Source organism: Podarcis muralis, chromosome 12, assembly GCF_964188315.1.
Source record: "Podarcis muralis chromosome 12, rPodMur119.hap1.1, whole genome shotgun sequence".
Taxonomy (NCBI): Eukaryota; Metazoa; Chordata; class Lepidosauria; order Squamata; family Lacertidae; genus Podarcis; species Podarcis muralis.
Genome location: NC_135666.1, coordinates 41693164 through 41718661, shown reverse-complemented (window position 1 = coordinate 41718661; position 25498 = coordinate 41693164). Strand labels below are relative to the sequence as shown.

The 25498-nt window shown below is 45.4% G+C and overlaps 1 protein-coding gene across 3 annotated transcripts in view; it reads right to left on the bottom strand.

Moving 5' to 3' along the window:
• LOC114607776 (ubiquitin-conjugating enzyme E2 E1) overlaps positions 1–18628 on the bottom strand; it is a 56914-nt gene extending 38286 nt beyond the window's left edge. The window contains exons 1-3 of one of the 3 annotated variants that reach the window (XM_028751215.2): positions 18473–18628; positions 17122–17300; positions 15753–15803 (exon numbers count right to left, since the gene is read on the bottom strand). In XM_028751215.2, the coding sequence (XP_028607048.1) occupies positions 15753–15803; positions 17122–17273 (203 nt within the window). In that variant the 5' untranslated portion in view covers positions 17274–17300; positions 18473–18628. Of the gene's footprint in view, positions 1–15752; positions 15804–17121; positions 17301–17791; positions 17817–18472 lie in introns of those variants that run through there. The other 2 variants (XM_077916278.1, XM_077916277.1) reach the window with 2 other exon arrangements.
• Positions 18629–25498: the final 6870 nt, after the last annotated feature.

The window sequence follows — 25498 nt, the reverse complement described above, 5'->3', positions numbered from 1 at the left end:
CCTTCCTGCTGGAGCAGTACCCATTTATCTACTTGAACTGGTGTGCTTTCAAACTGCTAGGCTGGCAGGAGCTGGGACAGAGCAACAGGAGCTCACCCCATCCTGGGGATTCAAACTGCCAACCTTCAGTTTGGCAAGCCCAAGAGGCTCAGTGCTTTAGACCACAGCGCCACCCTTAACATTAACACAATGTTTTGTTGTTTAGAGTCAACCTAAACCAGGCATCGGCAAACTCAGCCCTCCAGATGTTTTGGGACTACAAATCCCTAGCTAACAGGACCAGTGGTCAGGGATGATGGGAAGTGTAGTCTCAAAACATCTGGAGGGCCGAGTTTGCCGATGCCTGACCTAAATGGTGCACTAGTCAAGCAGAGGCTGGTTGAAGCAGAACCACAGAATGGAAGTGATCAACGTCGCAAGCCACGGTCTTCTGTGTGACTAAGTCTGGTACCTTGTGGATTTCACTTCTAGAAAATGGCAGACAGACATTTTAAGCAAGGGCTTAAACAGGGTTGAGGGTTGTAGCTCTCCTGTTGCGACTACAGTCCCCATCACCCCTGGCCATTGGCGGTATTGGTTGAGGCTAATGGGAATTTTGAGGCCAACAACCTCTGTAGGTTCAGAGGTTCCTCTATTCTGCTAAAGGCTTATATCTTCTCAGCACAGGCACACATGTGACATCAATGCAAAGAAAGCGCTGGATTTTGGACAGGAAAGACTGGAGTTCATATTCCTGCTCAGACATGAAGCTCTTAGCATAGGAGGGAGAGAATCTATAACCCCATATTTGCCACACTGATTCCCTGAAAAAAGGACTGGAGACAAAGGAAAATTCCTAGATTTGCCTGTAAGGGACAGTTAAAAATGTTGTTGGCCAGTATTTAGGCACTGGCAGAAGTTGTCACTGCCTGCTGTTATATGTCACGGCAGCATGACAGACAACTGTTTCTGTCTGTTTCATTAATGGCACAACAGCACCAAACCCGGACTCTTTTAAGTCATAATTACAAGCTCATGGTTTTTGCTGCTGCTGCTGTTTCTACGTGTATAAATCAGCAACAATTGAAAATATATCCTTAGGTTAAAAAGCGTTAGAAGTGTGCAAAAGTTTACAAAGACCAAGATACTTTTAAAAAAAAAAGTTGTATTTTCAACATGCTTTAGATAAGCTAAACTAGGAAGCTTTCCAAGAATGAAACTGGCATTTGTGTTCCACATTGATATACTTAAAAAGTAGGTAATTTCTGTAAGCTTTTTCACAAGGATTCAAATCCTTAAGACAGGTTACAATTTCTTATTTTGAGAACACGATCATTATGTGTTTTAGATGCCATTTTAAGCTGCATGCTTATGCCTACAAACAAGCACACAAGATCTGGCATTAAATTGTCTAATTAGGCAATATTTATATTAGCCCATTATAGTTGAAAGCATATATGCTAATTGAAAGACACAATATAGTATTTGCAATACGTATTTGTGGAAGACTACTTTATGCATGTTTGTGTGATATATTTATTCAGATATTAAATGGAAAACCATAATGTATCTCTTATAGACATATTTGTGGGTTTTTTCCAGAGAAGGATTCGAACCGCCAACCTTCTGATCGGGAAGCCAAAGAGGCTCCTGTGGTTTAGACCACAGTGCCACCCGCGTCCCTTTTACCTTTTACCTTTATTTGACTGACCACCATTTTATCAGATAAAATACACAGCTGAGGGAAGGGAGGAAATGGGCTAGAAACTGTGAAGAAAAGCTCAGCTCTCTTTGCCTCAACACCAAGGTCTGTTTAAAAGCTATGAGATTATGGAGGCTGGGGACAAAACAGTTTTGAATTCTTTGCAACTGTCAACATCCCAAAATTCAACTTGTTCCATCCACTCAAAGTTCTGTTCACAACGAACCCTTCCAGTTTCCCCAAAAGGTCTTGAATCCACTACATTCCTTTGCAGTTGCTTTTTCAGATGCAGATGTGGGTTTAAAGTGCAACAATTAAAAAAACAACCCACAACTGTGACTAATATAAAGCAACAAGAATATGAAATGCTCCGTCTCTGAAATTTGTATTTGAAAGAATGCAAATTTATTGGTAAGAAGAGATTAGGAACCTGGACAAATCCAATTTTGAATAGAGCCACTCCGCTGGCGATCTAACACTAGTTAAATTGCGGGGGACAGGATCTGAAACCTTCTCACAATGTAGTCATCAACCACAAACCGAAAGTGCAGCAGACACAAAAATATCTGCAGATAGGCAAGCGTGCTCACAGAGCTTCATGAGAGTCTCTCCAGTCTGAAGCAACAGAAAGGTAAGCTTTGTGTGGATCTACGTGATCTTAAACAGACTGGAACTGAAATAGAGGACAGTATTTGTACACATTTAGAACCGAGAAAAAAATCACAATATAGTTCTTAGGTTGGTGAAAAAGTGAAGTAAACAGTAAGACAGAGAGCCGGTAAAAATCAACAGTCAGACACTATCGTGTGCCCTGTCATCTGGCAAGAAAAGACACAAGTGTGCGGCTACAGATACAATCCACCCCATTAGATTATTTAATCTGACCCACAGCTAGTTTGCATCACCTGTGATAAAGTCAGGATTGATCCAGGAGATTAAAAGAAAACGGGAAAGTTGACCAAGAATAAGTTCACTGACAGAGCAGAGGGAAACCCCATTATTTATTATCTATAAAGAACACCACTTGGTAAAAGAAACTATTTCACCCCAATTTTTGATTGTTTAAATATTCTGTCCAGAATTAACGATGGAAAGGAAGAATGGCCAAAATGTGGCTTTTCGAAACATTTAACATGTAAGTAGAATAAATTACAGTGGATTATTTAAATTCAGATTAAAAGAATGTTCTCTCTCTCTCTCTCTCTCTCTCTCACACACACACACACACACACACATATATATATATATGAATGAGATGGATCAGAAACCTCTGATTAAATGACCCCTTGTGGTACACTATAAGACTGATATAATTACTTTTATGACCACATCATTTTAGCATCCTTGCAAACTAATCTTCTACAGCTAAGCACTATTATAATTAAAACACACTGCCACTTTCCCCTGCCTTATAAAGCATTTTTCGGGGCCACTTCAAACGTGATTAATTTTCTATGCAAAAGCTCTTCCATTTAGGAAACAGATGTAAACCCTGTGTAGTAAAAAAAAAAAATAATAGTACATGAGGGGTCATCATCACATGTTAACGCTCCAGAAGTACTTGACACACTTTTCCTAAATGAAATATGTATGCGGAGAAGAGGCAAGATGTCTCCAGAACAACCAGATTTCAAATTTTCCCTTGTCAAAAAATTCTGTCCACACGGACCGAAAATACTCCTTCAGTTCCAGAAATACTCCAAAACTGAGATGTGTGCACGTGGGTGAGTGGCGGAGGTGGAACCTATATTTCAAGATTATTTTACTATGCAATATGCTTTTGCAACGCTATCACAGCACCGTCTTTCCTTTCTGTAACTCAGGGAAGAGTTAATCAAGGAACGTTATCTGTGGGAGCTATTTTTGGTCTTAGAACCAGTATGTTTATTTCTTTGTTAGCAAGTCCTGATGCCATATTCTGTGGGGTCGTGAGCACCGCTATTTTCCACTTGCCTTTTGGTTTTTAAAATTCAAGGAAGTTGTACTTGGGAAATTGTATCATTCAAACGGATGTGAAAGAATATATTACACAGCACTTCGTGGGGCTGGTAAAAGTAGCATCTCAGGAACATCACAGTTTGAAAGCAAAGTACTGTATTCCTATAGCTTACAGTGCTCGGAGCCGGCAACATCACATTTTTTGCCATCACAAATTGTCTTTCATACTTTGCATGAATTATTTTAGCAGGTAAGTTACATCATTGTAGAGTTGGAAGAGACGCTGAGGATCTTCTACTCTAAACCCCTGCAATGCAGAAATACCATATATACTCGAGTATAAGCGGACCCAAATATAAGCCGAGGGACCTAATTTTAGCACAAAAAACTGGGAAAACTTATTGACTTGAGTATAAGCCGGTTCACCACACCACAAACCTGGTGGTGGTGTCAGCAGCAGAGGAAGAACAAGCAGCCCAAAAGGGCTCCTTTCGGGACGCTCGTCCCTCCACCGCCCGTCTCACTCGAGTATAAGCCAAGGGCGGCTTTTTCAGCGTAAAAAATGTACTGAAAAAGTTGGCTTATACTCAAGCATATACGGTATGTCCCATACTGGGATCAAACCTGCAACCCTGGAGTTATGCTCTAACCCAGGCATGGCCAAACTTGGCCCTCCAGCTGTTTTGGGACTACAACTCCCATCATCCCTAGCTAACAGGACCAGTGGTCAGGGGTGATGGGAATTGTAGTCCCAAAACAGCTGGAGGGCCAAGCTTGGCCATGCCAGCTCTAACCAATAGCCCTATCCAGATATCCTCTCCCCCACATGTACAGTGGAACCTGGAACTTTCAAGGGCTTTCTTTTAAATAACCTACCATCTATATGGCACCCAATCCAGATCTAAATGGGCTTAGGAAATCTTACTATACCCCCTAAGTCTATTAAATATTTGCTGTTTAAGGACTGGATAAAACAGAGGTCCAATTGGCTGCTCATCAGGGTCAACAGCAAGTGTCCCGTTGCCCCGCTGCCCCACTGTCAGCAATTAGTCATGGAAAACTATATTCCCAACCCATCACCAAAGTATATTCCTATTCCCAACCCGCCTTACTCTCTCAGAGTAAGAAACAGCAGTACAGATTAAGAGCAGTCGCATCTCCAGCCCTTACAACAGAGTGGTGCAGTACTGCACCATTCTTTGCAGCCTTTGCAAACCTCAGTGTTGGCATATCCTGACTCTTTCCCAGCTTCTGGAAGGCAGCTGTGATTGCCCTACTACAGGGGTCAGTAAATTTGTGGGGGGCCGGACTAGATTTTGAGGAAGAAATATTGAACAAATTCCTATGCCCCACAAATAACACAGAGATGCATTTTAAATAAAAGGGCACATTCTACTCATGTAAAAACACACTGATTCCCGGGCCATCCGCGGGCTGGATTTAGAAGGCGATTGGGCCGGATCCAGCCCCCAGGCCTTAGTTTGCCTACATATGCCCTACAAGATCAGCAGCACTTTTTTACTAACTACAAAAAAGGTCAGTTACCTTCGCGGGTGGGGGCTGTGGGTAAAAGCCTCAGCGCCTAGGGCTTGCTGATCGAAAGGTCGGCGGTTCGAATCCCCGCGGCGGGGTGCGCTCCCGTCATTCGGTCCCAGCGCCTGCCAACCTAGCAGTTCGAAAGCACTCCTGGGTGCAAGTAGATAAATAGGGACCGCTTACTAGCGGGAAGGTAAACAGCGTTTCCGTGTGCGGCTCTGGCTCGCCAGAGCAGCGATGTCACGCTGGCCACGTGACCCGGAAGTGTCTCCGGACAGCGCTGGCCCCCGGCCTCTAGAGTGAGATGGGCGCACAACCCTAGAGTCTGTCAAGACTGGCCCGTACGGGCAGGGGTACCTTTACCTTTACCTTCCCCTATTTCAGAGAAGGGACTTGGAACAGTCCACTGCTGCTTTTTCCAGACCTGACAGATGGCAGTAGCTTGTAGAGAAAGCTGGAAACTGTGAGAAAGGAATAGGAGGAATGGGCAGAAGTCACTTTGCATGTACTACGTGCTAGGTTGACATAAGAAAAAGTCTACCTCTTGCGCATGAAACAACACATAAGCGGTAGTTTTCACTTGCAGCTACTAAGTTTGCTTCAACTATTACACGTTGACATGACAGAGCAGCAGCCTCTCTCCTTTTTGAAGGTATCAACATGCTTTTGTTTTCCTCAAAGGGCAAATAGCAGCTTTGCAGAGGAAAAAGCAGGATTTTGATTGGGGAAACCGGAAGGTTTAAGCACACACCTCTTCTTCCTCAACTGAGGCTCAGTACACATTAGGAGTCTCCTACAGACATATTAGGGATGTGGGTGGCGCTGTGGGTTAAACCACTGAGCCTAGGACTTGCCGATCAGAAGGTCGGCAGTTCGAATCCCCGCAAAGGGGTGAGCTCCCGTTGCTCGGTCCCAGCTCCTGCCAACCTAGCAGTTCAAAAGCACCTTAAAGTGCAAGTAGATAAATAGATACCGCTCCGGCGGGAAGGTAAACGGCATTTCCATGTGCTGCTCTAGTTCGCCAGAAGCGGCTTAGTCATGCTGGCCACATGACCCGGAAGCTGTATACTGGCTCCCTCGGTCAATAAAGCGAGATGAGTGCCGCAACCCCAGAGTCAGTCACGACTGGACCTAATGGTCAGGGGTCCCTTTACCTTTACCAACACATTTCAGAGAGGGAGAGAGAGAGAGATGGGAGATTGATCACAGATCTTCTGTGCAAAATAGAGTTTGGCCCTTGTAAGGACAGTTCTGGACAGTGCTGTATTTTCATAGAATGGCTGTATTTTCATAGAATGGCTGTAAAAATTGCCTGCTCTTCTTTGCAAAGTCTGGAAACTGTGCATTTAAAACAGATACAATATTAGAAATTCCAATGCTATGAACCCCATGGATTATCTGAATTGATAACAAACTGCATGTGTGGTCCTCTACGTGCTAACCTTCTCAACCTGCACAAAAGACTGCCTCTAAAGACTGTTTGCACTCACTAAGTACATTTTTTTTTGCATCGTTTCCAAAGTTTCTGCTACTTCTATGCAGTGCAACAGATGTATCTTCGACAATAGCACTATCGGGTTTATCAAAGGAGCCCAGGAAACATCCCAAGGTTTTAGATAAGCTGAGCTACATAAACAAAATCACTGTTTGCATATGATTACTTTGGCATAAGGCTTTCCAGATCATGGTTTCTACTGTATCCCCCACCCTGCACACAAGACACAGGTAAGATATGCTCACAGCACCGCAAGCGTTATCAAAATGTGTTGACAGTGGGCCACAAAGACAGTTAAAATAATAAAAGTAAGTGGTATGTGGACATTTCAAACTTCAATTCTTTGCCAAAACAGCTTCCATTTTTCATATATGGCAGGCAAGGCACTCAGCTCATTAGGGAATTACAGTACTTAGAAAGGGTGCACCAAACAGAAAATCACTACCAAAAAAATCAAGCTAGCTATTGCCACATGATCTGAACTAAACGAACCCTGCCATTAGTATCTATCCCTCTGGTGTTTTGGGGAGGTGTTTTTTTAAAAGAAGAAGAAGAAGAAAGGAATCAGTTGAAACTGACTGCTGTGCAAAGTAATTGTGGGCTCCCAGGAAATATCACCCAGTTTGTTTTTTTATCATCCTGCTGTAAAGCGAACTTTACAGGTGAAGTAGATGTACTCAATCAGACCAACTGGTCTGTCTAGTTCTAATACTATCTCCCTCAGCAACACTCCAAGGTGTCCAGGACCCAAGATTAGTTTTACGGAGAAATGTCAGGCATAGGAGCTGAACGTCTTCTGCATGCAAAAGCTCGGGTTCTACCACTGTGTTACAGCCCCTACCCAGAAGAACAAGTGCAGCCCCCAAGACATTTTGGCACAGGCAGAGGGGCAGAGATAAATTGCGAAATGCGCTGGAAATAGTGCTAAACGATCAGAAACGAGGATGCAGGTTTAAAAGGAAACAGGCTCAATTATTACTGTTTTTTAAATCGTGCCGATTCCAATGGATGGCCATTTGAAGTGCTTACTCAAATATTTCAGGAGAGTGCTGCTAATTGAGGCTAAATGCCTATCTAATGCAACATCCTATCTCTCTCAAGTGACTTACTTGATGCCCATGGAAGACATAGCTGTCTGCTACGTTATTAGAGAAGCAGTAGACACTGGGTGGCAAGTGGCTCCTAGCCTTACAGGTAAAGGTAAAGGACCCCTGGACAGTTAAGTCTAGTCAAAGGCGACTATGGGGTTGCGGCGCTCATCTTGCTTTCAGGCCGAGGGAGCCGGCGTTTGTCCACAGACAGCTTTCCAGGTCATGTGGCCAGCAGGACAAAACTAAGGTTACCAGACGTCCCCATTTTCCGGGGACAGTCCCCGGATTTACAAATCAGCCCCCATACAAAATCCATTAAAGTTGAAAAGTGTCCCCGGATTCATTAAAAAAAATATATGGTAACCTTAGACTAAACCGCTTCTGGCGCAACGGAGCACCGTGACGGAAATGCCGTTAACCTTTCTGCCACAGCGGTACCTATTTCTGTACTTGTACTAGTGTGCCTTTGAACTGCTAGGTTGGCAGGAGCTGGGACCGAGTAACGGGAGCTCACCCCGTCAAGGGGATTCGAACCGCCGACCTTCTGATCAGCAAGCCCAAGAGGCTCAGTGGTTTAGACCACAACGCCACCCACGTCCCTCACTTTTTCACCTTACAACCACCAGACAGCAACAGCAACTTAGTTTTTCCACACGTCTATGGAGAAGTGCCGAAAAAAATACGTTGATCAAACACAGCCCACGCTCCGTGCTGCCTACTGCTGCATTTAATTTTGGAATTAAACTGTTGCAGAACAATTGTGACCAAGCCAACCATCCTAGTTCAGGATGCTGTTAATCCAATGCGCCACAAGCATGACAATTACTTAGAAACTGTCCCAGTCAGGCCCAAATGCTAGGCAGTGCCCAGGTGGGGCAATGGCCAAGGGCCCAGACCTTCATTGGGGCCTCTCCAAGACCCCCAACCAGATGCAATAGGCAGGCAAGCAATTGCTGTTGCCATCACACGTATTAAAACTCTAGATCCTTAAACTTCAAACCCTCCGCACTGACTCTCTTCTAAAACAGATCTTTGCTGATTGAGGAAGAGTTCATTACTGTCATGCAGATCTTGAATTATTCTGGGGCTTGTGCCCCATCCAGCTGTTCTGTCCACCTGTTTGGGGAGCCACTGCCCCAGTCCCAAGAAATATGGTTGCTGCTTGTGATTCCCTACGGCGAGAAGCGGCAAAGGCACTCTGCACATGCAGAGCAGCACTTAACTTTTATCTGCATTTAAGCAGGAGGTTCTTTTCATCATTGCAGGTAAAGCCACCAAGAGCAATGCTTAATTTCTAATAAATGAAATAATCAAACTCTTGCGTGAACTGGATGCGGTAATTAAATCTGAAAGCACAGGATTAGTACATTAACGGCAGATTAAAAGTGAGGATTTTATTCAGAGCTGTGCCCTGAAAGGCTGTTCAGTACTGAGGGCATTGTAGTATAGAAAGGAATTTTATATCTTCATTTGGATAATGTTTTGTAAAAAGCTTTCCCCCAAAAAAGTGATAAATCTGCCTGAGAGAAACATTTGCTAACTGAACAGTCTCTAATCATTATTGGCTTTAATTTATATTTAAAAAGTAAAAAGAAACTAATGTAGGTCTTTCTATAGGTTTAACTACCAATTTCTCCATATGAACCTTCTTGTACACTGTTCCTTAAGTATTTGCTCCACATTATGTAGGAATTTTTCAGCTAATAAACATTTATAAAGTACTCTCCATATCACGTCACCACTGACAAAAAACAGAAAGCATACATATGCAAAATGAACTTGGCATTCACAAATGTTTCTTTCAAGCCAGTGAACAAAGGGAAGAAAAACCAAAACTCTCATCTTGGTTAAACAGCTGCAGAGTATTCCTGCATTATGGAGCGCTAGAAAGCAGCCCATTTAACGCATTTGCCCAGGCAATAGCTGCTCAAGGGAACACATTCCTTCATATAGCATTTCTTGCAAAATAATAAAAAATTGTGTATTTTAAATCCTTGATTCTTAAAAATATGCACTTGCATATAGTTCCACTGATATTAAGGAGACCAAATCTGTGTAAGTTTTTAAAGAATTAAGATACTGGGGCACAGATTAATTAATATATGAAAGTAGAGTTCAGTGCTATTGTCAGATTTTTTTTTAAGCCTTCACTTGAGTTTAGAGGGAGATTTAGGGCTATTGAAAAAACACCAATAATTTATTGCTGCACAACTTGTGAAATTGAATTCAAATTTCTCAGTTCCATCTCTGCAAATCAGAGATAATATCCCATTCATTTCTGTGCATTTGTATTATGTATTACTTTCTAGCATGACATTAACATTTATCCAGTCCTCCCCCTCCTTTATTATTATTTCAGGTCAAAAGGTTCATAGGCATTTTTGGAGAGAGAAAAGTTACAAGAAACAACATCTGGACAAACTAATAGGATTCATGCATATTGTGGATATTTGAAATAGGAGTTTTACTATTAGTTTTCCCTGAAGGTTTCTAAATCACACAAACCTGAAAAACATCCTTAAAATGCTCCTGTTATAATTAGAGAGACAAAATGTTAGATTAGTTATGAAGTCCAAACTGTACTTTGTGAGACTATGCTGTTATTTGCACTTTTTCTTCTGCGACCTATGAAATTCACGCAAATAGGTATTGGGGGGGGGGGGGAACCACCCGCTTTGTTTTCCTTCGCCCAGCCCAGTACGTTTGCACAACTCTCAAGGAAATTCTATGCTACTATTAAGCGCTTTAAAAGAGACGTTTATTGAAATTCCAATAGACAGCACTATTTCTTGCTAGCCAGATGTGATCCTTTGGACGTCAAAGCCCTATCTTCTATTTAAGCCCCAGTCAAAACGTGCCTTCAGTTCTCTCGTAATAACTGCCAAGCAAGAACCCAAGCAATTTCACAAATGCACAAGGAAAACTGCTCACCCTCCCATGGAAGCTCTCCAACAAGTGTCAAGTTAGCACATCAAAATGCACGAGACAAACAGTAACTCTGCAGTATTACCCGGAAAGATGGCATTTAAAAGAACACAAATATCTCAAACCAAAACTGGCAAATAAAATAAAATAAAAATTGCTGACACTGGCAGACTAAGGATTTTACACAAAGCCCCTTTCTGAGAAACAATTTGCTCTCTTCCCTTTCTTAGGGGTCCTCATGAAAGTTTGGTGTGTAGCTGCTTTCGAGGGCTCGCCGCTGCTCCTTTTCGCCCATGTTTGTTGCTGCTCTTCAGTCTGTTGTGCAGTTAATTGTTGCGTACGCAAACTGGGTGTACTCGGGGTGATTTCTAGCCTTCGGTGCACATTCCCAAAGTGCACCGAGTCAATAAAAGAAAGCACTTTTCTGCACACATCTGGAGCATTTCAAGTCAGGTTTCATTCCCAGACCATAAAGCGAAAGCGTGTGAAACCTGATCCCCTGGAAAGTACTGCCATCTGAATGCAGGGGGGCTGCTTCCAACAACCATGGAGATCCTTATCAGGTATGGAGCAAAGGGAGGGGGGGGGGGCTTGAGGACAAGGAAGGCGATCTCGCATGTTATCAAGGAGGAGATGCAACAGCAGTCTGGTATGACAAGAGCAGCCAGCACTATTTTAGTACAGTCTAACTTTGGTTGACAAATGTAATCCATTCTGGAAGCCCGATCGGCTTCCAAAACGTTCGACAACCGAGGCGTGGCTTCCGATTGGTTGCAGGAGCTTCCTGCACTCAAGCGGAAGATGTGTTGGACGTTCGGCTTCTGAAAATGTCAGAAAACTGGAGCATTTACTTCCGGATTTTTGGTGTCCGGGAGCCAGCCGAAACATTCCAAAACGGAGCCGTTTGGGAACTGAGGTCTGACTGTACCATCAAACATATACATAAAGGTAAAGGGACCCCTGACCATTAGGTCCAGTCGTGACCAACTCTGGGGTTGCGGTGTTCATCTCGCTTTATTTGCTGAGGGAGCTGGCATACAGCTTCCGGGTCATGTGGCCAGCATGACTAAGCTGCTTCTGGCGAACCAGAGCAGCACATGGAAACGCCATTTACCTTCCCGCTGGTACCCCGTATGGGCCAGTCGTGTCCAACTCTACGGTTGTGCGCCCATCTCACTTAAGAGGCCGGGGGCCAGTGCTGTCCGAAGACACTTCCGGGTCACATGGCCAGCGTGACAAGCTGCATCTGGCGAGCCAGTGCAGCACACGGAACGCCGTTTACCTTCCCGCTAGTAAGTGGTCCCTATTTATCTACTTGCACCAAGGGGTGCTTCTGAACTGCTAGGTTGGCAGGCGCTGGGACCGAGCAACGGGAGTGCACCCCGCCGCGGGGATTCGAACTGCCGACCTGACGATCGGCAAGTCCTAGGCGCTGAGGTTTTACCCACAGCGCCACCCGCGTCCCACCTTCCCGCTGGAGCGGTACCTATTTATCTACTTGCACTTTTTGACGTGCTTTCAAATTGCTATGTTGGCAGGAACAGGGACCGGGCAACGGGAGCTCACCGACCTTCTAATCGGCAAGTCCTAGACTCTGTGGTTTAACCCACAGCGCCACCCGCGTCCCTAAACATATACATAAAACCTGACAAAAGAAGGATTGAGCCACTGCCCGAAGCAAATGGCCACTTTCACAGGAACTGCTTCAGCAGTTTTCACACATTTCCCATGCCTGCAGAGTTACAGCACCACATGCAACCTTCACTATGCATGCCCATATATTATCATCTCTGCTCTCCTCCAAATACTTTGTCTGTAGTTATCACAGACGGTGAGAGGCTGAATGTATACTTCTCGAACCAAACAGCAACTGATGTGATGGTGCATTTTAAAGACTATATTTGTTCCTAGGAATAAGATAATGCCCGTCCACCAGATCCTTTGAATTTAGCAGCTCCAAAGATTATCACTCAAATTAAAAGGGACCGTTTCCCACATTAACCATATCCACATGTGCGAGGGACAAAAAGGCATTCTTAGTGTCACTTGTGAAAGCAGCCTATGGCAGGGGGCTTCACGGTGAGCCCCCTCGAGAAACAAAAGCAACAATCCAAGCTTTCTCAAGCGTAGCCAAGACAAAACACAGGCAGGCGGTTCACTGGCAGTGCTCAACCTTGTCCTGAAGGCAAACACATCAAACGAAAGGGGAGATGCAGGACATCATGGGCTCACAGAAAGCTTTAAGGTGCCTTGTTGGGAAAACTCATAGAAGAAGCAAAAAGTATACGAGGAATAAACCTACAGGCCCCCCCGTCACCAATAATATTCAGGGCATGGAGCTATGCTGTAGCAGCTTAGGTGGGGTGAAATGTGATTCCATTCTGTCTTTAAAAAGACAACAAGGAGCTTTTTGGCTCTACGTCCCCTGAAATCATAGCAGCACTAAAGATCACACTGCAAAATCCTTTAAAAAATTGTGCATTTCTCACATCTGTAATGGGCCGCTACAGCAGTCTCCAATCCTGAATGAGAGCAGCATGAGACTAGGAGAAAGCAACCTTGCCAGGCCAATGCTACTGGTGTAAAGGTATGGATCTTTCCCACAGCATCAGCTAACAGCTGGATTCACACTGAATACATAAAGGCAGGGGTAGTCAATGTGTTACCCTCCAGATGTTGTTAACTCCAACTCCCATCAGCACCAGCCAGCATGACCAATGGTCAGGGGGTGCACCGCAAAGGTTACTCCTGTGTTAGGAAATGGCAACACATAGGCTATTTTCACACGTGATACTTAAATCTGTTGTAGCCTGTGCTGTGCCTGTGATTTTAACGCAACACCTACACGGGCTCTGTTCCACGAGAACATATCCACACATCTACAAAATACTTTAAAATATTCTTTTGTGTGACAAAGCAAACACATCCCCAAAAGATGCCGTCATTTTCATAACGGATTTAAGATGCGAATGAAGAGAGAGCAATGTTTTGAGACACAATTTTGTGCCCCCAAGCAAATAAGTGCCAACAATGAAGTTACTCTAAAACTCAAGATTCAAGGTTTCTAGGTCCCGTCCCCCCCCCACTTCCTCTTCTTCCTCCTCCTCCTCCTCTTACTACCAATTATGAGCCAAATCAAGGCTAGCATACTTCTCTCAAGTTCAACACAATCCACAGGAAAAAGAAACTTGAAAACACCCAAACTTCTGCTCACATATACGATTTGAAGTGCAAGATTCCTCTGATCACCAGGTAGTTTAAAGTCCTTGTAGCATAAACCAATTTTTGCCCCTCAAAAGGCTTGAGCAAAGCAAACATCTCTGTATTGTGCCTCGAAGTTTATGATTCCCGGTGGACTGCACTAGTGAAATAAGAAACCACATCTACAGTCATTATATTCTGACAAGGTAATTTGCTAGCATAGCCCTGAAAGGCACCAAGTTCATATACAAGCTGTTTAGAGAGAGATAACTGTTGCGAGATTACTTGGATGATTTGGACATACACTTCGATCAGGCAGGGTAAGAGGGAAACCATTAACGAGAATGCAACACTGAGAACAGCAGATTCCAAAAACCCACATAGCAAATTCACAACCATGATTAATTTAAACCGCATGAAGCTTCGGCAACAAGACAAAGCCATTTGTCATGCATGTTTTTAAAGTCTCTCTTATCAAACACCAACGACTAAAAACCTTTAACATCATAATACATTTGTATCAGTCATCTCCCCTCTTTCATCCAGGCATCAGTCACTGATAATGTTCCTGATCCCGTTGCAATGGGGACTTCGGCCAATAGAAGGAAATACGTCTTTAGCTGATCTCGTTAAATAAACAGGGCAGCCCTTCATTAAGCCCAGACCTCTGCTCTCCTCACATATTTTCTTCCCAGTTTCTTCACGTGATGGCTGGATTTTAAAATGAAACTTTAACAGTCGCATCATTTGCTTGCTGGAGCAGCCATAAAGGAAAGGGAACGTCTTGCAGGTAGAGGAAGCAAGCTCCACCCTAAGTGTTCTAAAAGACGGATCATTTCATCGGCTGCTACCATCAATAGCAACTGGCTTGAAAGTGGTTATTAGCAGCCTGGACAGATAAAGATGCTCTCTAGAAACAGCAGCCTCAACTGCGACAGCATGTGCTGAAAGTAGCCTTCCTGTTTAATTAACAAGGGGCAACCATGGACCATCTATACTGTATTACCCCATATCTAAATGCTCAGGGGCTACAAAAGCTAAGTGATAACCTAAGAAGCAGCTTAGCAGGTACTTTCAGAAAGTGTCTAAATCTTTTAACACACAGCTCAAACACTCATTTTATAAAAGGCAATGACATCCCCCGGGGTGTGCTTTCACCAGATTACATGCACGCTCTTAAGGTGCATATGCTGAGCTAGGAACTCAAATCTCGCTCCTATTGCATGCAGCACGGCACAGAGGCATAACAACTTGAAAAAGTAGCAGCAACAGGTCTCCCCCCATCCCAGACACAAATTGAATGCAATAATAAGCATGATGCAATTTAGAATAATACTTATAAATGCAAAAGGGGTGACGGGAACGTGCGTTTTCATATCCTTCTGCCCAGCCACAGAAATATATATATACATTCACACAGCATGACAACCAATGATGCAATCCACTCCTAATACAATTACTTCTGAAGTACAATAAAAATAAGCACAAGAAACAGAATATTCACATCCGGAATTCACCTCCTGAGCCTCAAAGGCCATAAGGAATTATTCCAAGCCATTCGGAAAATATACTCTGCATCAACATTTCAGAACCAAAAATTATATTTAGAAGTAATAACCCGTCAAGTGCTCTCCAGTCTTCCTCATTACCATCGTAGGTGCGGTAGCTGCCACCCCGCAAAATGTCCTGCATTTAACTGGTAAGATGCATTTATTTCCCTTCCCTTCTGCAAGCAGCAGCCAACAACTGCACGCAGGAAAACACAGAGTGCAATGATATCATGCCGTGTCACGTGCCTTATTTAACTAAACATGGGAGGTTGGTGGTAGCCACACTTAATTGCAACACGTAGTCCAGTCATTAGAAAACATGGATCAACACATACCTGCAGTTGGGAGGTGGATCTAAGGTGATGTCAGCCAACTCCTTCTGAATCCTACAGCAAGAAACCAAAAGAGAAGGCAAATCTTACACAGGGAATTCAAGAGATGAAAGCAGTATGACTTTCCCAAGTAACATCCACACACAAAAAAACTATTGATAGGGATAAAGGGCAAGCTACATAAATCTACTAAGGTCGATCCAGGTCCATTATTTCCAAACCTTAGTGATCTTCATAACACTGAAACTATTATACCTGCTTTATAGTCAGAAACACGGGGCAAAAGACACTGTTTTGCTCAAATTAATGAGTCCAAAACTCATGCCAACTTTTGGTCAAGTCTAGCATTCTGTGAAACATACTAGATCCCCACAGAAGAAGCAGAAACGAATGACATGCCAATTGGATCACCTTAATGCCATCACAGGTATGAGAGAATAAATAGTACAGAGTTCCCCTTCACTAACCACAACAGAAGAAATCCAAACATCAATGATGTCAGCAACAAAATTCCCACTGATTTTTATCACTAAGCAGCAAAAGGAAGGGTATGGTCAGAGCATTATAGAATATTCCTTCTGTTTGTTTCTCCCTCCCCAAAATTAATTGGCAGTCAATACAAATACTGTGTGCCCTCCCCTCTGTAAAATTCCTCATGAAAGGCTCCTCCTCTTTCCATACCAATGTGACACATTAATTTCAGTAGAAAGAAGATGGAGAGCGCCGGACCCATCAGACAATTTTTTGGAAATATCAATTCATAAGCATAAGGGTGAGATTTGTACGTTTTCAATAGGAACACTCGTCTTATTGAAGCAACAGTGATCTTTTGCATCAAAGTTTGAAAGGTGAATTGTGATGAATTTGAAAAAACAGAAAAGATTGACTCTAAATGCCAGCAACGATAGAAAGTAGCATTTTTTTCTCCCTGGGAGACTACTATTTTAACACCTAATTTGATGAACTCAATGCAGATACCAAATCTTAATTAATCTACATCACACTCCTGCACACTGACTACTGCCACCATCCACCAGGAAAGCTTGTGAAGAAATTAAGAGTTTTGCCCAAGGCTACGCAGTAAGTTGGTAGCAAGGCAAGAATTGAGGTACTCTTGGTTTGAAGTCACGTGCTCTGAACTTTTCTGCTGGCGGATACAGGTGATAATGACAAGTTTCAAGTAGAAGGTTAGAGGTATGGTTAGGTAAAAAAACCGAGATTCTTTAAAATAAAAATAATGCACTTGGGGAGTGGGCAACAATGTTGATGGGGCTGTAATTGTTTTGCAGAAAGAGCATATGCCAGAAAGGTATTTAGTGAAGAAAAGCCATCGCAACAACTATAAGGAAGAGAATGCTAAGGACAGTCTCACCTCTTGGCACTGGTGGAAAGGAGCTTGGAATTTTTACTCATGCTGACTTTACTTTCCTTCTTCTTAGGTGTGCTTGTCTCTTTCTCGGTCTGTTGGTTGGAAGACGAAGATGAGGAAGAGCTGGTGCTGGCCCTCGAATCGTCATCCGACATAGCTACCCCACACTACGTACCCCAAACCTGGAGTTAAAACACCACAAGGAACGGGGGGGGGGGGGGGGGAGGGGAGAGGGAAACGGGGACAGGGGGGTCTTGGGTCAAGCTCTTAGAAAACATTTTCTACTTCTCTTGGTAGGGAGAAAGAATGAATAGATTCAAAGAGAAGCCCCCACCCGCAAGTTTCAGCAACATTTAGTGCCAGCTCCTCTCTGGAAATGGGGGCGAGGGGGACGCGCAGACCACAAGAATTAATAAAAGGGGAAACTGGGATTAGGGAGACGAAGCAATTTCCTTACATGCCTCCTCTAACCTTTTCACACAGGACCCCCCCCCGACCCCCTGCTTTCCCCCTCCAAATAGCATCCATGACACACGGGTCAGAGAACAGAAGCTAGAGAGTGGTGGAAACATTGGTATTCTACAAGGTTGGGGCGAAGTAAGAAATTCGGGGGGGGGGGGGAGTACTAGGAAAAACTGGGAGGCTGCTGAAAGAGGTGAGGTGGAAAACTCACCACCACAGGAAGTGAGGGTTGGGGGGGGGGGAATACTTTTCAGAAGGCGCATAATGGGGACCAGTAATTAGGGACTGGAGGGGGGGCAGAGATGACCCAGGAAAAAGGGGAATTCCTTGGAGGGGGGAGAGGAGAGGAGAAATCCGTAGTGGGTGCGAAAGAGGAATCGGTATTGTGGGCAGGGGGTGTCTATAGAGTATACCCCCTTCCAACTTGGGGGGGGGAGCAGCTAGCTACTCCTCAAGGGGCTCCCCGCCCCTTCTTCCTCCTCTACTTCTAAACGCCCCCCCCGGCTTTTGTTTTACTACCCTTCCCCACCCCCCAAAACAACACGCCTCCCTCCCCACCACCTCATCCTTCTCGGTTTGCAGACGGGGGGTGGGGGAGCGAGAAAGCTGCCCCCCCCCCGTCCGCGCACCCTCCGGCCTCCCCCGGCTCCCAGGGGTGCGGGGCGAGACCTGTCAGCTCTCCCCCCAAAAAATACTCCCCACCCCCCGACGTCTCCTCTGCCCACCCGGGTCTCCCTCCCTCCCCCCCGCTGCCATCTCCTCTCGGCTCTCCCCCCCCCGGGAACCCCCAAGCCCCCGCCGCCCTCCTCCGCGCCCTCGGGGGGAGGCCAGGCGCGGCGGGGGCGTCTGCGCCCGTCGAGGGTGAGAGTCGGGGCGCCCCCTCTCCCCCTACCTCTCTCCCTTTGTGTCTGGCGCTCCTCCTCGGTGCGGCTGGGCCTGGCCACTCGTGTCTCTCTCGCGGGGAGAGAAGCGGAAGTGCTGCAACAGCAACTATTAAGCAGGCAATGGCTTCCCCGCCTGCCGCTCTGCCTTGCCGCCCCCCCGCCCGCCGCCGCCGCCTTCCCGCAAGCAGGGGAAGGGGAAGGGGGGACAGACAGCCGGTGTCACCCTACAGTGTACAAGAAACGCTACACACACACACACACACATATACACACACTCAGTGCTTTTTCTGGGGGGGACGCAGGGGGACGCATACCCCTAAACATTTTGTGAATCTAAGTTTGGCCTCATGGATGGACAGTATTTAAATATGAGTAGGAAAATGAGAGTACCCCTAAACATTTTTTGAGGAAAAAGCACTTCACGCACAAACATATATGTGTGTGTGTGTAGACAGAGGGAAGTGTGTGTGTATGCACACACACACACACACACACACATATATATATATATATATATATATATATATATATATATATATATATATATATATATATATATATATGCATACACACACACTTCCCTCTGTCTTCCCACCAAAGTGTGGTCGTGCCCCCCTCCCAAAGCACACACATGCACCTCATCGAAAGAGGGCTTTCCCCGGGCCACGACAGCTCTACATGCCACCCGCCACCCCACACTCACCTCTCTCTGTCTCCCCTTTGGAGGTGCGGGGCGGGGAGAGGGATAAAAAGATGCCTCTGATGGGGGAGGGGGGCACCTGGAGCAAGCCGGGTAAATAGTCCGCACCTCGGTGCTGCAGGGATCCAGAATTACTGGATTCCCAACCTTTTGGGGGGGGCATGCCCCACCGAAGCATCTCTAAAATCCTGATAACCCCCCCCACACACACACACACAATTCTTATTATTCAAAAGTGAACTTTGTGGAGAAAGCCTAAAAGGCCTTTCGCTGTTAATAACTCGTTTTTGAATTGACCCCCTTAAAAATCAAATTGCCCACCTGTGGCCCGTGGGCCCTACATTCGGAACCACGGTACTAAAGGGGGGGGGCGACATTTCCAAACCTAATGATTAGAATGAGAGGCATGTCGGTTTTGGGGGTGGGGGTTGGAGGTCAAGGGCACCTTCTCTGAAAAGTCACACCATCTGGTGGCTCCCCACCCCCACCCCAGCCCACCTCACGCCAAAAGGCTCCTAGGAAGCAACCTTTTCTTCTTGTTTTACCTATTTCGTCCTCACTTTAAAAGCACAGAAGGAGAGAGAGACTGATAATGGCCTCAGGGCTGTGAAGTCCCCCCACCTTCACTCACTTTCTCCAGCAGAAACAGCAGCCACCTGTCCCGGCTCTGGGATGGCCTTAGTAGATTTCTACCTGCAGAGTCCCAAAACAACAGGCCTTTCCTGTTAGAAAAAAAACTTATTTTTCTTATCTTCGGGCAAGCAGCTTTCCGCTTGTCCAAACTCTAAAGGTAGCAAAAGCAGCAGCGACAAACCACCCTCTCTCGCTAACCCCCCCCCCCAGCAATTCCTCTTTTCCACCCACTTCACCCCTGTAGTTTTAACTTCACATCTATTTCTTTTTGTTTACCCAAAAGCATCGGTAATCATTTCGCCTCCAATCCTGCAGAGCCACCTATTAGACATTCAGGGTCACGATCCTGCAGGTGGGAGCCTTGGAGAGGGGCTGCAGTCAAGCTGCAAGTTTAAGAACTATCCCTTCCTAAGGGGATAGAGAGGAGATGAAGTGATGTATTTAAAACATTTAAGCGTTCATTAATGTCATTTATCTGGAGGGGATAGGAGCTGAAAGGAGACTTATCCGACAAGCAACACTTTGGCTAGTCTAACCCCACTTACCTAGGAATAAGCCCCACTGGGTTCAATAGAACTTACCTCTGAATAGACATGGTTAGGAACGCACTGCTACTTTGTAAAGCGTTCATTGATAGTCAGTCTCATCTCTCTGATTTTAGCTTCTTTCCTCACCCTGTTCATTAGCTTTTGGGTTGTTCCAACCCATAGGGCACAATTTCATTGTTCTATGTGAGTGACATCATTTTGTTACAATGGGAAAGTTTGTGATGTCATTAGTCCCATTCAGGGACCTAAATGTTTTTGGGGGAGGAGATGGGGTGGATGGGTGTGGAAGACTCCCTGGTCCTGAATGGGGTAACTGTGCCCCTGAAGAACCAGGTGCGCAGCCTGGGAGTCATTGTGGACTCACAGCTGTCCATGGAGGCACAGGTCAATTCTGTGTCCAGGGCAGCTGTCTACCAGCTCCGTCTGGTACACAGGCTGAGACCTTACCTGCCCGCAGACTGTCTCGCCAGAGTGGCACATGCTCTAGTTAACTCCCGCTTGGACTACTGCAATGAGCTCTGCGTGGGGCTACCTTTGAAGGTGATCCAGAAACGACAAGTAATCCAGAATGCGGCAGCTAGACTGGTGACTGGGAGTGGCTGCCAAGACCACATAACACTGGTCCTGAAAGACCTACATTGGCTCTCAGTACATTTCCTAGCACAATTCAAAGTGATGGTGCTGACCTTTAAAGCCCTAAGCGGCCTCGGCCCAGTATACCTGAAGGAGTGTCTCCACACCCATCATTCATCCCACACACTGAGGTCCAGCTCCGAGGGCCTTCTGGCGGTTCCCTTCCTGCAAGAAGTGAGGTTACAGGGACGCAGGCAGAGGGCCTTCTCGGCAGTGGCGCCCGCCCTGTGGAACGCCCTCCCATCAGATTTCAAGGAAATAAGCAACTATCTGACTTTTAGAAGACATCTGAAGGCAGCCCTGTTTAGGGAAGTTTTTGATGTTTGATGCTTTATTGTGTTTTTAATATTCTGTTGGGAGCCACCTAGAGTTGCTGGGGAAACCCAGCCAGATGGGTGTGGTATTATTATTATTATTATTATTATTATTATTATTATTATTATTATTATTATTAACATGAAGACCCCCAAGCCTGGCAGGAGGCTGAAGGAAAATCTGGTTTTATTTTAAAATATACTAGTAATTCAGGAGCTGATTGCTGAGTCAGAAATCTTTTCTTCATTGGACTTCTTCTCTTGTCTGAACTGCTGCAAGTTGCTGTGCTGCTGTGTAACAGAAATGCCAAGTGACTTTTAATGACAACCAAGAGAAGTTCTCATTGTATGGACTGGCTGGGTTTTGGTCTTTCAACTGTGCACTCAGCTCTTACCTGGGAAGATGCAAGCCCCCAAATGCAAAATCTGACCTGCATCAGAAAGGCCACATTGCTCTGGAAGTCCCCCTGCCGTGGCAGCTTGCCTTCTTTGGAGGAAAGCCAAGTTCAGCGAGATACAGGCTGGGCTTCAGCAGGAGGGAGGCAAGGCAGCAGTCTTTCCCCCTTAATGCGGACCAGGATGGGGAAGGTCACTGTGCAGGCAAACCAGGGAGTGGAGAGAGATGATGGCCGGGCTGTGCCAGTGGGAGAAGGAAGCAAGAAGGAACCCTTTTTTTCTGTAGTCTGGCCTGGTCTGATCCTTTGTCAGTAGCTTTCCCCTAAGACAGGGGGAGGAAACATTTTTCATCTTCGTACGGGTGTCTCCCCACTTAGGAAGAGTCGGACACGACTAAACGACTAAACAACAACAACAACAAAATTATTTATATGCCACCCATCTGACTGGGCTGCCCCAGCCACCAGAGCCGTCTTTTCCATAGGGCTTAGTGGTTCATTGTGCCAGGGCGCCGGCCTCTCAGGGGTGCCCCAGCGAGTGGGGGAGCTGTGCGGCTTTGCCAGCGGCCTCCCCTTACCCTGCATGCCCACCAGCTGCGCCCGCCAACCATAAGGCTGGCGGGTGTGCAGCTTCCTTCCCAAACCTCCCTCCCTCCCTCCCTCCCTCCCCCCACACCCCCAGGCTCCCCGGCGGGAAGGCAGCATCTCCCTTTCTCACCCCACACCCCCATTCTTCCCGGTCTGAATGTAGGATCCCCCTCCCACAGCCACACACCCCAGTCTTCCCTCCGTGAAAATAGCATTTTTTTAAAAAAAACATTTTTATTGAAAAATTATAACAACCAGATTATCAATCAATATATCCATTTACATCCCCCCCCGCTTTTTTATCCCCCCCTCCCTCCCTCTCCATGATGGAAACCAGAGCACATGGAAATGCTGTTTACCTTCCCGCTGGAGCGGTACCTATTTATATACTTGCACTGGTGTGCTTTCAAATTGCTAGGTTGGCAGGAGCTGGGACAGAGCAATGGGAGCTCACCCCATTGCGGGGATTCGAACCGCCAACCTTCAGATTAGCAAGCCCAAGCGGCTCAGTGGTTTAGACCACAGCGCCACCTGCGTCCCTACCGCCAACATAGGTAAAATATGGTTGCCATCTTTTGGACAGGTAGGACTTCTGCGTTATTAGCAGACATGTGAGAGAAATTATTGATTGGTATAGATTTACCACACTTGTCAACCTCCTGCCTGTTTCATGTAGTTATTATGTAGGGTGCCATTAAAGTACTTTTCTGGATTTACCCCATTTTTGTCCCCATGGCTTTATTTCAGACTTGATCTCTGGAACTCGATAGGCTGGAATTGGCTCAAGGCAGGACTTAAAACACAGAGCCTGGAAACCAGGCTTGCCTCTGTAGCTCTAGGTGACGGTGAAAACTGCTCTTTAAATTTTTTGCAGCCTCTGTTGTTTGGGGTTCGTTTTTTGAAACATTTCTTTTCCAACAAGGGTATTTTCCATCAGACATAACTGGCTTCTTTTAAAACTTGCTGTTAACCAGATTTTTGTTAATGTAATTATCCACACGGAGTGGTACGGCATTTTATAAAAGATGCCATTTGTGTTGTTGCAGCAAGCATGCATTCTGGAGTTCGATTCATTCCAGGGTGCCTGGCTTGTAACATGTAATCTTTCAGGTCTAAGAAGCATGCATTTAAGAAGTTATTTTAGGAAATCTGCACCAATATGTAAGGTATATATTATAATTAACATTTCATAAAATAAAATAAAAATAACCCCATTGAACTCTGCTCAAAGGCTTTGTGGTATCATATGCCCTGTCCTGGTTCAGGACTCTAGCCAGCCTGGAACAATATAGCCTTGGAGTCCTCTCGGAGCCTCATCTAGGAGCTGGGATGGGGAGTTTTAAGAGAGAGCCCAAGGGAAAACAACACTTCCCCTCACCCTCATTCATGCCGGCCTTCGCCTGCTAAGTAGTAGAGCATTAGACAGCTTCCAGCCTGGAACCTGAGAATATATGCATTAGATTTATTGGGGTAGGAAGAATAGGCGGCTGGGCAAGGGGCAGTCTGGGGAGTGGTGAAAGGTTAAGTTTCTCTGATAGGACGGTTGTGTTTTTTATTGTTTTTTAAAATCACAGTGCACATTTCCACCCCCCATCTCTAATAATGGTAATAATAATATGATAGGTAAACAAGCAAAGCACCCCTGGACGGTTAAGTCCAGTCAAAGGTGACTATGGGGCTGCGGCGCTCATCTCGCTTTCAGGCCGAGGGAGCCGGTGTTTGTCCATAGACAGCTTTCCGGGTCATGTGGTCAGCATGACTAAACCGCTTCTGGCGCAACAGAACACTGTGAGGGAAACCAGAGCACACAGAAATGCCGTTTACCTTCCCGCCATGGCAGTACCTATTTATCTACTTGCACTGGCGTGCTTTCAAACTGCTAGGTTGGCAGGAGCTATGCCACCCATCTGACGGGTTTGCCCCAGCCACTCTGGGCGGCTCCCAACAAAATATTTAAAGTACAGTACAATAAAACAATAAAATCTAAACTTTTTTTGGTCCAGAATATCCACTGTAAACTGTTAGGAACCTGAGAAAGTCAATTTCCGCTCTCCCCTGCAGTCTATTTTCTCTCCGCTGTCCAACATTCATGCCTTAAGTGCTCCCAACCATGGACATAATTGATAGGCTCATAGAGTCTTCCTGGTTTCTTGTACCAGGACTCTTGTTTTCTCTATAGGCTTGATTGCCATCCATGTTACTTGAGTCTTCAGACCTTACAAGTGCTGGTAAGTTTGCTTTTGCTTTAATTTACAAACTTCTATATCTTGATACTTCTACGTCCCAGGGGAGTTTCCCAATTAGAAATAAACCACTTCCTTATTTTGGAGGTCACACTTAACCACTTGAGCTCACTATAGAGGGACTGGTGAAACTTCTGCATTTCATACCACGCCACATTTATTTATTTAAGATACTTCTTTTTCCTTTTTCTTTTTCCTTTGGCTGGGATATTCCCAGAAGATATATCTCGGAGAATCTTTGAGACTAGGCACTATTTTCTCTAATATATTGAGGGTAGCGATGAGGAAGCGACAGGGCGGAAACAAAAATTTACAGAAGGACTAATTATGGGCTCCATCAAGGAACCTATTTCCAGTTTCAGGATTCAGCCCTGAAACTGATGAATAAAAAAAGAATAGAGTTCTGTGGAGCCTGTGCAGAGTGGCTGTCCCTGGCCAGTAAAGAAACACAGCTCACTCACTCCCCGTGCATCTAGAATTAAGGGCATTGGTACTAGGTCAGTGGCCATAGGAACAAAGGTTCTTTTTCAGCCATAGTCAATACTGAATACCAAGGACCCTTAAGCAGAAGAGAAAGGTAGCTACAGAGCAGTAATCAACACTAGATCACTCCCAGTTGTTCTAGGATAATCACTGCATGCCAGGGGTTTGTTTTCATGCTCTGGATTTCACCCATGGCTCTGATACCTCACATTATTTCCTAAAAATTTTATATCCATATTGCAAGCACCTTTTATTTGAGCACCTGGATGTGCAGTCAGTTTGCATGAGAATGCAATTTCGCAATATCGCAGTATTTCGATATACCGTATTTTTTGTCCCATAGGACGCTCCGTCCCATAGGACGCGCCTAGTTTTTTGGGGGGGAAATAAAGGAAAAAGTTTTTTCCTTTATTCCCCCCCCCCAAAACCAGGTCGGAGAAACTGAACCAGGTCGAGAAACAGCGGGATGGTGGCGCTGCGCCTCCCTGCTGTCCCCC